The sequence below is a fragment of the Elephas maximus genome, chromosome 1, assembly GCF_024166365.1.
Source record: "Elephas maximus indicus isolate mEleMax1 chromosome 1, mEleMax1 primary haplotype, whole genome shotgun sequence".
Classification (NCBI taxonomy): domain Eukaryota; kingdom Metazoa; phylum Chordata; class Mammalia; order Proboscidea; family Elephantidae; genus Elephas; species Elephas maximus.
Genome location: NC_064819.1, coordinates 174,798,429 through 174,811,932, shown reverse-complemented (window position 1 = coordinate 174,811,932; position 13,504 = coordinate 174,798,429). Strand labels below are relative to the sequence as shown.

At 38.6% G+C, this 13,504-nt stretch overlaps 1 protein-coding gene across 5 annotated transcripts in view; it reads right to left on the bottom strand.

The window, feature by feature from the left end:
* ARMC2 (armadillo repeat containing 2) overlaps positions 1 to 13,504 on the bottom strand; it is a 146,024-nt gene that overhangs the window by 46,923 nt on the left and 85,597 nt on the right. For all 5 annotated transcript variants that reach the window (XM_049895423.1, XM_049895684.1, XM_049895594.1 and 2 more), the window contains one exon: positions 4,749 to 4,894. In XM_049895423.1, coding sequence (XP_049751380.1) covers positions 4,749 to 4,894 — 146 coding nt within the window. The remainder of the gene's footprint in view (positions 1 to 4,748; positions 4,895 to 13,504) is intronic.

The following is a 13,504-nucleotide window of genomic DNA, read 5'->3' as shown; positions in this document are numbered from 1 at the left end:
CAACAGAAAAACTAGATGGTGCTTGGATACCATCATCAACTGCTCTGACAGGGATCATAATAGAGGGTTCCGGACAGAGCAGGAGAAAAATGTAGGACAAAATTCAAATTCATAAATAAAGACCAGGCTTACTGGTGTGATGATGACTGGAAGACCCCCTGAGACTGGGGCCCCCAGACATCCTGCTAACTTGGAACTGAAGCCACTCCTAAAGTCCACCTTTCAGCCCAAGATTAGACAGGCCTATAAAAAAAATAGGAGCCCTGGTGGCGCAGTGGTTAAGAGCTTGACTGCTAACAAAAAGTCAGCAGTTCGAATCCACCAGCTACTCCTTGGAAACCCTATGGGGCAGTTCTACTCTGTCCTATAGGGTTGCTATGCATTGAAATCAACTTGATGGCAACAGGTTATAAAACAAACAATAACACAGTTATAACACAATAACTCTGGGACACTGGGAACCCAGAGTGGAAAAGGAAAGGGGGAGAGTGCTGACACATTGAGGAACTGCAACTAATGTCACAAAAAATTTTGTGTATAAAATTTTTGAATGAAAAACTAATTTGCACTATAAACTTTCACCTGAAACACAACTAAAAAAGAAATATATACTAGGCAAATACTAACCAAAATAATGCTGATAGCTATATTAATATCAGGCAAAACAGGCTGTAAGGCAGTCTTCAAATTAGCTTCAAAATATCTAAAGCTAAAGCAAAACCCAAACCTAACCAAAACTGAAAAATCCACAAGGCCATATTGACAAAATCCACATCAAATTGGGAGATTTTCATAACTCTCTCACAGCAATTGATAGATGAATAGGTAAAAGATCATAAATATTTTTTAAAAGTTGATCATGCATAGGCCATAAACAAATCTCAATAAATTTCAGGGAACTAGTACCTTAGATTTCACATTTGTTTCTCAAAGTGCAATTAAATTAGAAATCAATAAAATGAGTTTTTTTTTTTTTAAAAAAAGAACATACTCTTGCAAATTTAAAAACACATAGCTTAAGGGTCAAAGAAGCATGAAAATCAAAAACTACTTAGGCTTATGAATAATAACAAAAATACTACAAATCAAAATTCTGGGGATATAGCTAAAGCAGTAATTAGAGGAAAATTTATAGCCTTAAGAAGGCTGAAAAGAGTTGAACTTCTAACTAAAAAAGTTAGAAGAGGAAAAATATATCCAGATAAAATAGAAGAAAGGTATTAATAAGGATAAGAGCAGAAAGGATAAAATAGGAAACAAACATACAATAGCATGGATCAATAAATCTGTCAATAAATAGGCAAACCTTTGCAAGACTGATCAAGAAAAAAGAGAAAAGTTACAAATAATTAAAATTAGGAATGAAAATCAATGTAGCAATGAAAGGCAGTGTAACGTAGTAGTTAAAAGTATGAATACTAGAGCCAGACTACTTAGTTTTAAATTGCAGCTTTACTACTTACTATCTGAGTGGCTGGAAACCCTGGTGACATAGTGGTTAAGTGCTACAGCTGCTAACCAAAAGGTCAGCAGTTCTAATCCCCAGGTGCTCCTTGGAAACTCTATGGAGCAGTTCTACTCTGTCCTATAGGGTCACTATGAATTGGAATCAACTCAATGGCAATGGGTGTTTGGGTTTTATCTGAGTGGTGGGGGGAAAAAGGTGGCAGTCTGCTTCTGTAAAGACTGTAGCCTTGGAAACCCTGTGGGGCATTTCTACTCTGTCCTATAGGGTTGCTTTGAGTTGGAATGGACTTGATGGCAATGGTTTTTTGGGTATTTGTGTGGCCTAGGAAAAACTACTGAAGCTTTCTATGCCTCAGTTTCCTCATACGTAGAATGAAAATGATAATAATAGTGCCTACCTTAAAAAAGGTAGTATACGTATTAAATGGATTAGTATTTGGCACATAGTTAGCACTGTATGTAAGGAGCGCTGGTGGTGCAATGGTTATTTGCTGCTAACTGAAAGGGCAGGAGTTTGAACCCACAAGCCACTCTGAGGAAGAAAAGACCTGGCCACCTGCTCCTGTAAAGATTGTTGTTGTTGTGTGCCATCGAGTGGATTCTGACTTACTACAACCCTTCAAGGCAGAGTAGAACTGCCCCGTAGGGTTTCCTAGGATGTAATCTTTAAGGGAGTGGCTCACCAGGTCTTTTCTCCCTCAGAGTGGCTTGTGAGTTCTAACCCCCAACCTTTCGATTAGCAATCTTTGTACCATGAGGGCTCCTTATATAAAACTGCCTTGGAAGCCCTATCGGGCAGTTCTACTCTGTCCTATAGGGTCACTATGAGTTGGAATTGACTCGACACAACAACAAACACTGTATAAGTATTTGTTAAATAAATAAAATTCATAAAAGGGGACATAGAAATGCAATAGAGATTAAAAGGATAATAAGAGAATATTTGGAATGATTTTAGATTGTTTGATAACTTAGATACAACAGACAAATTACTAGAAAAATATAACTTTTTAAAATTGACCCAAGAAGAAATAGGAAATCTGACTAGATATATAGCCATTAAAGAAATTGTATCTGTCATTAACAATATGCATACACACACATACACACCAGGATAAAGAAGCTTTTCAGGCAAGTTCTACAAACTTTCAAGAAACACATTAGCTTAATTTTCACAAATTCTTCCAGTAAAGGAAACAGAATGCTTCCCACCTCATTTTATAAGGTGAATATAAACTTGACACTAAAACCAGGCAAAGACAATACGAGAAAGAAAAATTACACGTCAATCTAACTCATGACCGTAGATGAAAAATCCCAAACAAAACATTAGTTAACCAAACCCACTGATATATAGTGGTTTAATATTAGAAAATCTATTAATGTAATCCTTTACATTAATGAATTAAAAAAAGAAAATCCACATAATTAAAATAGATTCAGGGCAAGCATTTGAGCAAATTAAACATCCATTAATGAGAAAAAATCTTCTTTAACCTTCAAAGGGTATCTACAAAGACCTATTACATATATTATTTTCAACTGATAAAATCATAAAAATATTCCCTTTAAAGTCAGGAGAAAGGCAGTAGGTCCAACATTTTCACAACTTTGTTCTGGACATCCTAAACAATGCAATAAGAAAAAGGTTGAGGCAGGAAGGAAGAGTTACAACAATTGGAAAAAAACAAAATTATTCTTATTTGTAGATAATTTTCATAGAAAATCCAAGAGAATCTATAGACAATTTCTTAGACCTATTAAGATTGCTGGACACAAGATCAATAAGAAAACATCAATAGTACTCATATATACCAGCAACAACCTATTAAAAAATAATTTTTTAACATCGCATTCATAATTGCAGCAAAAACCATGAAGAGCCTAGGAATAAATGCAGCAAAAGATGTTCAAGATCTTTTTAGAAAAAAATATAAAATTTTATTGAAGGACATGAAACAAGAACTCATAAATGTTTATGGATGAAAGGCTCATTATCATAAAGATGTTTGTTCTCCCAACCTTCATCCTAATTAATCTATATATTCAGGATAATTCCATTTAAAACTCCAAAGGTTCTATCATGAACCCTAGCTGATTTCCAAATTCATGAGAGAAATAAAGAACAAGAGAGCCTTGTTTAGATCATTTTAAAGGAGGAAAAAGTTAAATGACTCACCTTGAATGATACCAAGACTTAATATAAATCTGTAATAATTACAGTGTGGTTTATTGGTCTGAGGATAGACTGAATAAATTACCCAGGAACAGCCTATAAGTATGGAACCTACTGTATGAACAACTATGTCTTTAAAATCAGTGAGAAAAAGATGGCGTATTCAATAAATGATGCTGGGAAAACTGACTATCTGCATGGAAAAAAAGCTAAATTGAACCCCTACATGTCACCACACATAGAAATAAACACTTTGTGATTTTACGAAGCTTCAAAATGGGAGTAATTAAGTACCCAGAACAAAGTTCAGAATGAGGCCTAAACAGGACGGTGCTCAAAGACCTAATCTGGACCCACACTGTCATACAGGGGTCAATTACCAATTCAATCTTGGGGAACTTCTTGTATTTCTATTAACAACTACACCATTATAGCTCAAGAAAGGCCCAGCTCTTCTTGAGAGGGATTATTATGTAAAAATACTGGCAAAGAGTCGTGAGGGAGGAGATACAAACGTGTAATTTAAAGACATCTCTGAAATTTATTAATATCTGACTTTGAAGCAACCTTGATTCAAATGATCATCACTTCTGGGGCAATGGAATTGTAAACAAGACTACTGGATGTGTGAGCCTAAATTCAATCAAACCACTGAAATAAAATAATCTGTTACAAATCAAGTCAGGTCAGACTTCCTAAGCAGTGGTTCCCTCTTTGAGTTAAAATGCCAAGGTATTGTTTCCAAGCATAAAAGACAGAATGCCTGTTACATTTTGTAGTATAGATTTTTTTTTAATCTCCAATAGCTGAGAGGTACAGTGTGTATCTCTGTGTGTGTAAAAACAGTAGGATAACTCACAACTCACCAAACAACAAAAGTGACTTGTGATAAATGGTATAAGAGATAGGTTTTAGGAAATGGAGTTATTAGTTTAAGTCATTTATTTTAAACCAGGGCCACTAGATTTATCTTTTTTGCTAGGTGAAATAAAAAGCACAAATAGGATTGTTTGCCAGTAATACACACAGAAATTAAAGATAACCCCAAATCTAGGCATAAGCATTTTTATAAGGTTGTTTTCTTTTGTTTTCCTAGCCTACCTACCTGAATATTCTGGCAATATTGTTACAGACATCCTTGTCATCCAAGTACTGCTCTGTCACGGTACATAGGTCAGGAAGGGCACCAATGCTCAGAAACTTCCTTCTTGCTAGTGGTGAATCAGCCAAGTTTCTCAATGTAGCAGTCACCTAAGATAAAAGCACATCTGTGTCATCTTTTTAAAATGGAAAATACAGCAACACTAATCAGCACCGTGTAATTTATCCCATAAATTTCATCACATCGATAGCTAAATCAGGCCCCTGTTATACATTTTCCAACATGGGCTCGGGCACAAGTAGCATGAAATGAAAACTTAATATACAAAGACAGCCTAATTTGGTTCAAAGGTAAAGAACGGGACATTAATGTTAGTAAACAAAAACCAAAACACCACGTAAAAAAATCATCATCTGAGTTTGTTAATAGCAATAAGTTTTCAATAAACCTGTGATAAACCACGTCAGTTCCATAGAAACTTCTCCTTCTATATTTTTACAAGTAGCATCAAATAATGATGTGGCCAAGCATTATTTAAGACTGTTTGTCTCATTCTTTTCCAAGAGGCAAGTATTGAGAAACTCGTAAATGTGTCTTATTTTGTCAAAAATTTTCAGGAAATCTACCTTTGTCTAAAAGTCGAGGAGAGTACTTAATTTAGTAAATCCATAAAATTCCCCCAAGTGTCTGTCAGTTTGTCGAACCGTGGGGCTTGAGTGTTGCTGTGATGCTGGAAGCTATGCCACTGGTATTCAAGTACCAGCAGGGCCACCCATGGTGGACAGGTTTCAGCTGAGCTTCCAGACTAAGACAAACTAGAAAGAAGGACCTAGCCGTCTACTTCTGAAAAGAATTAGCCAGTGAAAACCTTATGAATAGCAGTGGAACACTGTCTGATATAGAGCTGGAAGATGAGCCCCTCGGGTTTGAAGGCACTCAAAAGATGACTGGGAAAGAGCTGCCTTCTCAAAGTAGAGTAGATGTTAATGACATGGATCGACTTAAGCTTTTGGGACCTTCATTTACTGATGTGGCATGACTCAAAATGAGAAGAAACAGCTGCAAACATCCATTAATAGTCAGAACCTGGAATGTACGAAGTATGAATCTAGGAAAACTGGAAATCATCAAAAATGAAGTAGAACGCATAAACATCAATATCCTAGGCATTAGTAAACTGAAATAGACTGGTATTGGTCATTTTGAATTGGACAAACATATGGTCTATTATGCCAGGAATGACAACTTGAAGAGGAATGGTGTTGCAGTCATCATCAAAAAGAATATTTCAAGATCTATCCTGAAGTACAATGCTGTCAGTGATAGGATAATATCCATATGCCTACAAGGAAGACCAGTTAATACCACTATTATTCAAACTTACACACCAACCATGAAGTCCAAAGATGAAGAAATTGAAGATTTTTACCAGCTTCTGCAGTCTGAAATTGATCAAACATGCAATCATGATGCATTGATAATTACTGGTGATTGGAATGCAAAAGTTGGAGACAAAGAAGAAGGATAAGTAGTTGGGAAATACGGCCTTGGTGATAGAAATAATGCTGGAGATCTCATGACGGAATTTTGCAAGACCAGCAACTTCTTCATTGTAAATACCCTTTTTCACCAACATTAACAACAACTATACACATGGACCTCACCAGATGGAATTCACAGGAATCAAATTGACTACATCTGTGGAAAGAGACGATGGAAAAGCTCAATATCATCAGTCAGAACAGGGCTAGGGGTCAACAGCAGATCAGACCATCAATTACTCATATGCAAGTTCAAGGTGAAACTGAAAGAAATTAGAACAAGTCTGAGAGAGCCAAAGTATGACCTTGAGTATATCCCACCTGAATTTAGAGACCATCTCAAGAATACATTTGATGCATTGAACACTAATAACCAAAGACCATATGAGTTGTAGAATGACATCAAACATGAAGAAAGCAAAAGGTCACTAAAAAGATAGGAGAGAAAGAAAAGACCTAAATGGATGTCAGAAGAGACTCTACAACTTGCTTTTGAACGCCGAGTAGTAAAAGGAAAAGATAACGAAGTAAAAGAGCTGAGCAGAAGATTTCAAAGGGCGGCTCAGGAAGACAAAGTAAAGTATTATGATGACAATGTGCAAAGACCTGGAGATAAAAAACCAAAAGGGAAGAACACGCTCAGCATTTCTCAAGCTGAAAGAACTAAAGAAAAATTTCAAGCCTCGAATTGCAATACTGAAGGATTCTATGGAGAAAATATTAAACAATGCAGGAAGCGTCAAAAGAAGATGGGCATAATACGCAGAATCAATATATCAAAAAGAATTCAGTCATTTCGGGAGGTAACATATGATCAGGAACCGATGGTACTGAAGGAAGAACTCCAAGCTGCACTGAAGGCACTGGTGAAAAACAAGGCTTCAGGAATTGACAGAATACCAATGGAGATGTTTCAACAAACGGGTGCAGCGCTGGAAGTACTCACTCGTCTATGCCAAGAAATTTGGACAGCAGCTACCTGGCCAACTGATTAGAAGAGATCCACACTTATGCCTATTCCCAGTAAAGATGATTCAACTGGATATGGAACTTATCGAACAGTATCATTAATATCACATGCAAGCAAAATTTTGCTGAAGACCATTCAAAAGTGGCTGCAGCAGTATATCAACAGGGAACAGCCAGAAATTCAAGCTGGATTTAGAAGAGAACGTGGAACCAGGGATGTCATCGTTGATGTCAGATGGATCCTGGCTGAAAGCAGAGAATACCAGAAAGATGTTTATCTGTGTTTTATTGACTATGCTAAGGCATTCGACTGTGCGGATCATAACAAATTATTAATAACATTTTGGAGAATGGGAATTCCCGAACACTTAATTGTGCTCATGAGGAATCTGTACATGGATCAAGAGGCAGTCATTCGAACAGAACAAGGGGATACTGCATGTTTTAAAGTCAGGAAAGGTGTGCGTCAGGGTTGTATCCGTTCACCATATCTATTCAATCTGTATGCTGAGCAAAGAATCCGAGAAGCTGGACTATATGAAGAAGAACGGGGCATCAGGATTGGAGGAAGACTCATTAACAACCTGCATTATGCAGATGACACAACCTTGCTTGCTGAAAGTGAAGAGGACTTGAAACACTTACTGATGAAGATCAAAGACCACAGCCTTCAGTATGAATTACACCTTAACATAAAGAAAACAAAAATTCTCACAACTGCACCAATGAGCAACGTCAGGATAAATGAAGAAAAGTCTGAAGTTGTCAAGGATTTCATTTTACTTGGATCCACAATCCACACCCATGGAAGCAGTAGTCAAGAAATCAACATTGCATTGGGTAAATCTGCTACAAAAGATCTCTTTGAAGTGTTGAAAAGCAAAGATGTCACCTTGAAGACTAAGGTGTGCCTGACCCAAGCCATGGTGTTTTCAATCGCCTCTTACACATTTGAAAGCTGGACAATGAATAAGGAAGACCAAAGAAGAATTGAAACCTTGGAGTTGTGGTATTGGCAAAGAATATTGAATATACCATGGACTGTCAAAAGAATGAACAAATCTGTCTTGGAAGAAGTACAACCAGAGTGCTCCTTAGAAGCAAGGATGGCGAGGCTCCATCTCACATACTTTGGACATGTCATCAGGAAGGATCAGTCCCTGGAGAAGGACACCATGCTTGGTAAAGTAGAAGGTCAGTGAAAAAGAGGAAGAGCCTCAATGAGATGGATTGACACAGTGGCTGCAACAATGGGCTCAAGCACAGCAACAATTGTTAGGATGGAGCAGGACAGGGCAGTGTTTCCTTCCGTCGTGCATGGAGTTGCTATGAGTCGTAACTGACTCAACAGCACCTAACAACATAAAATTAATGTTGCTGCCATCTAATATTTTTAATATTTAATCTTTTCTCCTGGGAGAATACAGAGTAATGGTTAAGCTAGGCGGCTTCAGGGTTGGAGAGCCTGGTCAAATTGCAGCCCCACCATGGACTAGCTCGAGTTACTTATTTAGCCTCCCAGAGCGCATCTTTCTCATCAGTAAAATGGTTGTTGTTAGTTACCCTCGAATCAGGGATGATGATAATTGCCCTGGAATTGTGAGGACTTCATGAGATGAGATGTGTAAATTATATTTCCAGTGTATATAAGCTACTGGGTGCTCAATAATCCCTCCCCACCTTTTTGTTGTGGGATTTCATACCCAAAATGCAGAAGAGGAGAGAACACTGGCCTTAGAGTTAAATCTCTTCCCACCCATGTGACTTGGAGAGGCCCATCATTACTCAACCTCCCTATTTCCTCATCTGTGAAAAGGGGATAACAATCCCTGCTCACATCTCAGGATGGTTGTATGTATCAGATATAAAACATGTAATGATTTTTTTTGCATACTGCAGAGCATTATGAAGGTACACGAGTGACTCAAAAAATATGCACTCAACTTACTAACCTAAAGGTTGGCAGTTTGAGCGCACCCAGCAGTGGTACAACGGTTAAGTGCTTGGCTGCTAACTGAAAGGTCGGCAGTTAGAACCTGCAAGCCACTCCTCAGAAGAAAAGACCTGGAGATCTGGTCCCATAAAGACTATAGCCTAGGAAACCCTACGGGGCAGTTCTACTCTGTAACACATGGGGTCGCCATGAGTTGAAATTGACTCATCAGCAAGGAGTTTGGTTTTTGGTTTGAAAGCATTTTGTAGATATAAAATATCATTATAGTAGCCATAGTTAACAAACTTTAAAAAACAATTATTAGAGATATGTACACTTCACTAGTTTTCTCTTTTAAAAACAGCGACAAAACGATTGTGTAAGTTAAAACATACCTGACTGCCTTGAAAGCAGAGGAAGTAAAAATAATGCTTCATATAAGTGTGTACAAGTCTTTTGTAGTCAGTTCAGTTATACAATTCAGTAAATTCTTTCCTGAAAGCTTCAGTAACCCAAACATTGGAGGGGAGACAAATGACTCACACATTCCACTTAACCATGGGTCTACAATTGTAGACTCCAAAGCTAAGGAATATGTCTTTTGTGAAGATTAATAAACCACTCTAGGCATTCCAGACTATCACTGTCATAAAATGGAAAATTTTGATCATCTGACCCTGGCTCTCCCTGTTCTCCTTCTTCCGAGACATCCCAGGCACTGGAGGGCTTCATTCCGGTTTGAACCCCTGCTGACAATTTGCATTTTCACCCAGATGTACTGAATCAGTCTACATTTTAACAAGATCTTTAGAATTTTAAGAATCAACTGGGGATCCTGTTAAGATGTAGATTCTGATTCAGTATATCTGGGGGTGGAAACGCAAATTCTCAGCAGGGGGCTGAAATGTAATGAACTGGTTTGAAGCTCTGCTCACAGACCTTCCTCTGCAGAGACACAGAGCTCAGAGGCCTGTGTGAATCCTCATGTGAACCATGGGAAATCAAGGGACACCCATTCCAATTGTTGTTCATATTGAACAGTTTCTTTTCCCTGGTCCCCAATGCTTCAAAGATTGGGTACCCCTGACCCACAGTTACCTTTTTGCTCCCACATCTAACTTCTGGCATTGCTAGCAGAAGGGACCATAGTTTTCTTAGGAGCTTTTATTTTCTTGTTTCAACCTCAGTTTTTTCTCTCCCTCAAACTCTTTTTTTCACTTCATTAGAAAAAGCTAAGATAGCTCAAGGTTTATCTGCCTCAAATACACAATTTTTATAAACGGCCCAAATCAAAAGTAGAAGCACACACTTAATGTGATTTAAATCCCCTTCCCTTCACTACATATGACATTGTATGGAGTGCATGTAGCTGAGTGAACATGACACCTCAAAGTACTCCAGGTTGGTGCAGTTGTCATGCTGTAGAAATAACATGCACAAAACACACACACACTTAAGAATACATAGTAATACCACAATATATGACACCATGATCAAATCAACCCAGTTGCTTAAGACCCAAACCTCAGAGACATCCCAGAATCTTGCCTTTCTGCTTTCTATCATTCTAAGTCCTACTGGCTTTTTCTCCATTGCTCCTAGGGTACAATTCAGCTCCCAAATCATACAAGGCCCTGCATCAAGCCATCAGAGCTTCCCCCCACCGCAGAACTCCTATTTAGCTGCATCAGAAGTTAAAAAAAAATAATAATAAATAAATGGCTTTTAGATATTCCTGGAGTTGATTTTATAGAGGAGAAAGTAATCCCAAAACCAAACGCAAACCCGTTGCCATGGAGTCAATTCCGACTCATGGCAACCCTTTTAGGACAGAGTTGAACTGCTCCATAGGTTTCCAAGGAGCAGCTGGTGGATTTGAACTGCCAGCCTTTTGGTCAGCAGCTGAGCTCTTAACCACTGCACCACCAAGGCTCCTTACAGAGGTTTATCCTCAAATTAAAGAGAAATGAGGCATTAGGTTAGCTTCTGGCTCATTTGAGGGTCTTTTGGGTGGATTGTAGAAATAACTAGGTTAGGGTGTTCGGGGCAGAGGGAAAGTGTGGTAGGAACAGATCTGAGTGCATCAGAAGTTAAACAGGCTTTTTTGGGTATGATCTGGCTCTTACCTACTCCTCAAACTTCATCTTATACCATATATCCTCCACAAATTCCATTTAATATTAGGTTGTTTAGTATTATATTTACCTTTCTACCTCTCTAGACTAGAAACTTCAGTGAGGACATACACCTTAATTGTCTTTTTGCCATTGTGTCCCAGGCCAAAATCAATGCCTGGCACACAGTGGGTCCTCAACAAACATTTCATTGATTGAATGAATGAATATCTACAAAGGAAAGACTGACTGTAAATAGAAAGGTTGGTGTATCAGAAAGCCAGGGATGAATCAGATTATTCAGATTATAACTCTGAGGTAGATGCATTTCAAGATGATTTTAAAGGACTAAAGGAATACAATTCAGGAAAGAAAACGGACACTCTGGATGGGGACTAGATTCCTTGCATATTCCCTAACTTACCCCATTCATGACAGTAGCTTCTTCCCAGGCTCCTAAACTCTCATCACCCTTTCCCTTTTCACACCTGGTTGGTCCCCCTTTCTACTTCTCTCCATCAACAGGATCGGCAATCCAGCTTAAGCCCATTTCATTTTCACCCAAACTCTACAGCCTCCTGAATGGGCTTCTTCTACAGACTCTCTCCCCTGCTCACTTCCCCACAGGGGATCACTACTGCCAGACGGGGCATCTCAAAGCTCAATCTTCCCTGTTTAAAGCCCGCCTTAGGCTCCTGGGGCCTACAGGGTCAATCCATACCTTAAAAGGCCCTTCCTTCTCTAAAGCTGGTCCCTCCAGGCTCATCTCCTTCCACCGCCCACTATTTTGTCATCTGATGTGATTTTCCTATGAGTTGTAAATCCTATCTCTATGATGTTAATGACATAGCGGCAGTTATATTAACAGGGCAAGACTCAATCTACAAGATTAGGTTGCGTTTTAAGCCAACTTCTTTTGAGATATAAAAGAAGTGAGCACAGAGACGGGGACCTCATACCACCAAGAAACGAGAGCCAGAAGAATGGCATGTCCTTTGGACCTGGGGTCCCTGCACTGAGAAGCCCCTAGACCAGGGGAAGATTGATGACAAGGACCTTCCTCTAGAGCTGACAGAGTAAGAAAGTTCTCCCCTGGAGCTGGCACCCTGAATTCAGACTTCTAGCTTTCTAGATGACGAGAGAATAAATTTGTCTTTGTTAAGGACATCCACTTGCGGTATTTCTGTTACAGCAGCACTAGATAACTAAGATAATCACCTACTCTTTTGTGTTAACAAACCACCCTGTTCATATGTCTATTGACGGAATCATAATCACCTATACACCTCTCCCATCGTGAGTTCCTCTACTGTACAAACCATTTCTTATTTCTTTCTATTTGAGGACAACAAATGTGCACACAAAAAGCTCTTAAATGTTTAGTCACTGGCTCGCTGGCTGGGTGGATGAAACACAGAAGGGGAGGAAGAGAAGGAGGAGGGACAAGGGAAAAGAGAAAGAGGTTTTTCCCCTTTAAGAAACTTTTGGCAGGAAAGTGCAAAGGATTAGAAGAGGCCTGGTGGTAAACCAGAGAGATTAAACCCCTGAGGGAGAAAGATCAGGAAGAGGTCACCAGGCAGATGCAGCTATGAAATCCCACCCCCCTTTTCAGAGACTTCTCTGTGAGCCACCAATCACACTGTAAGGCAAAGGGGGGACTGAAAGCTCAAAGAAGTAGCTTTTTCTGGGAAAAATGTAAAAAGATCTGTGGGAGGACAGCCTACTAAATACTGTGGTAACAGCCAAGGAGAGTAAGTTCCAAGTTGAGTACACTTAACTCTGAACCTTGCTCCAACATTTGAGCTCATTGTGTATAAGTGAAAATTAAAAATCAAATTAGAACTTCTGGTTGAATAGAAATATATTTTGGGAAATGCATTAATGAGTCACATGCTTGGTAGCAGAATCTTTGTTTTCCACCCTCTAAAGCCCACCCACCGGATCTGCCCCCAAAGCAGCAGTTAACCAAAGTCCAAGCTTGGAGAAATTTATCAGTTTCTTTAACTTCCTATTCTAATTTATATATCCTAACTCTAACTAAGTTATGTATTTTTCTATTTTACTGCATACATTGTTTTAAGCAATCTCAAATCCTTAATGAAAAAAAGACGTATAAGTTAAATGCATACAGGGACATTTGTTTAGCTTCTAAAAAACTTACTAGAGAAATTCCCAACTTCTTTAAGTGTCATCAAATATCTC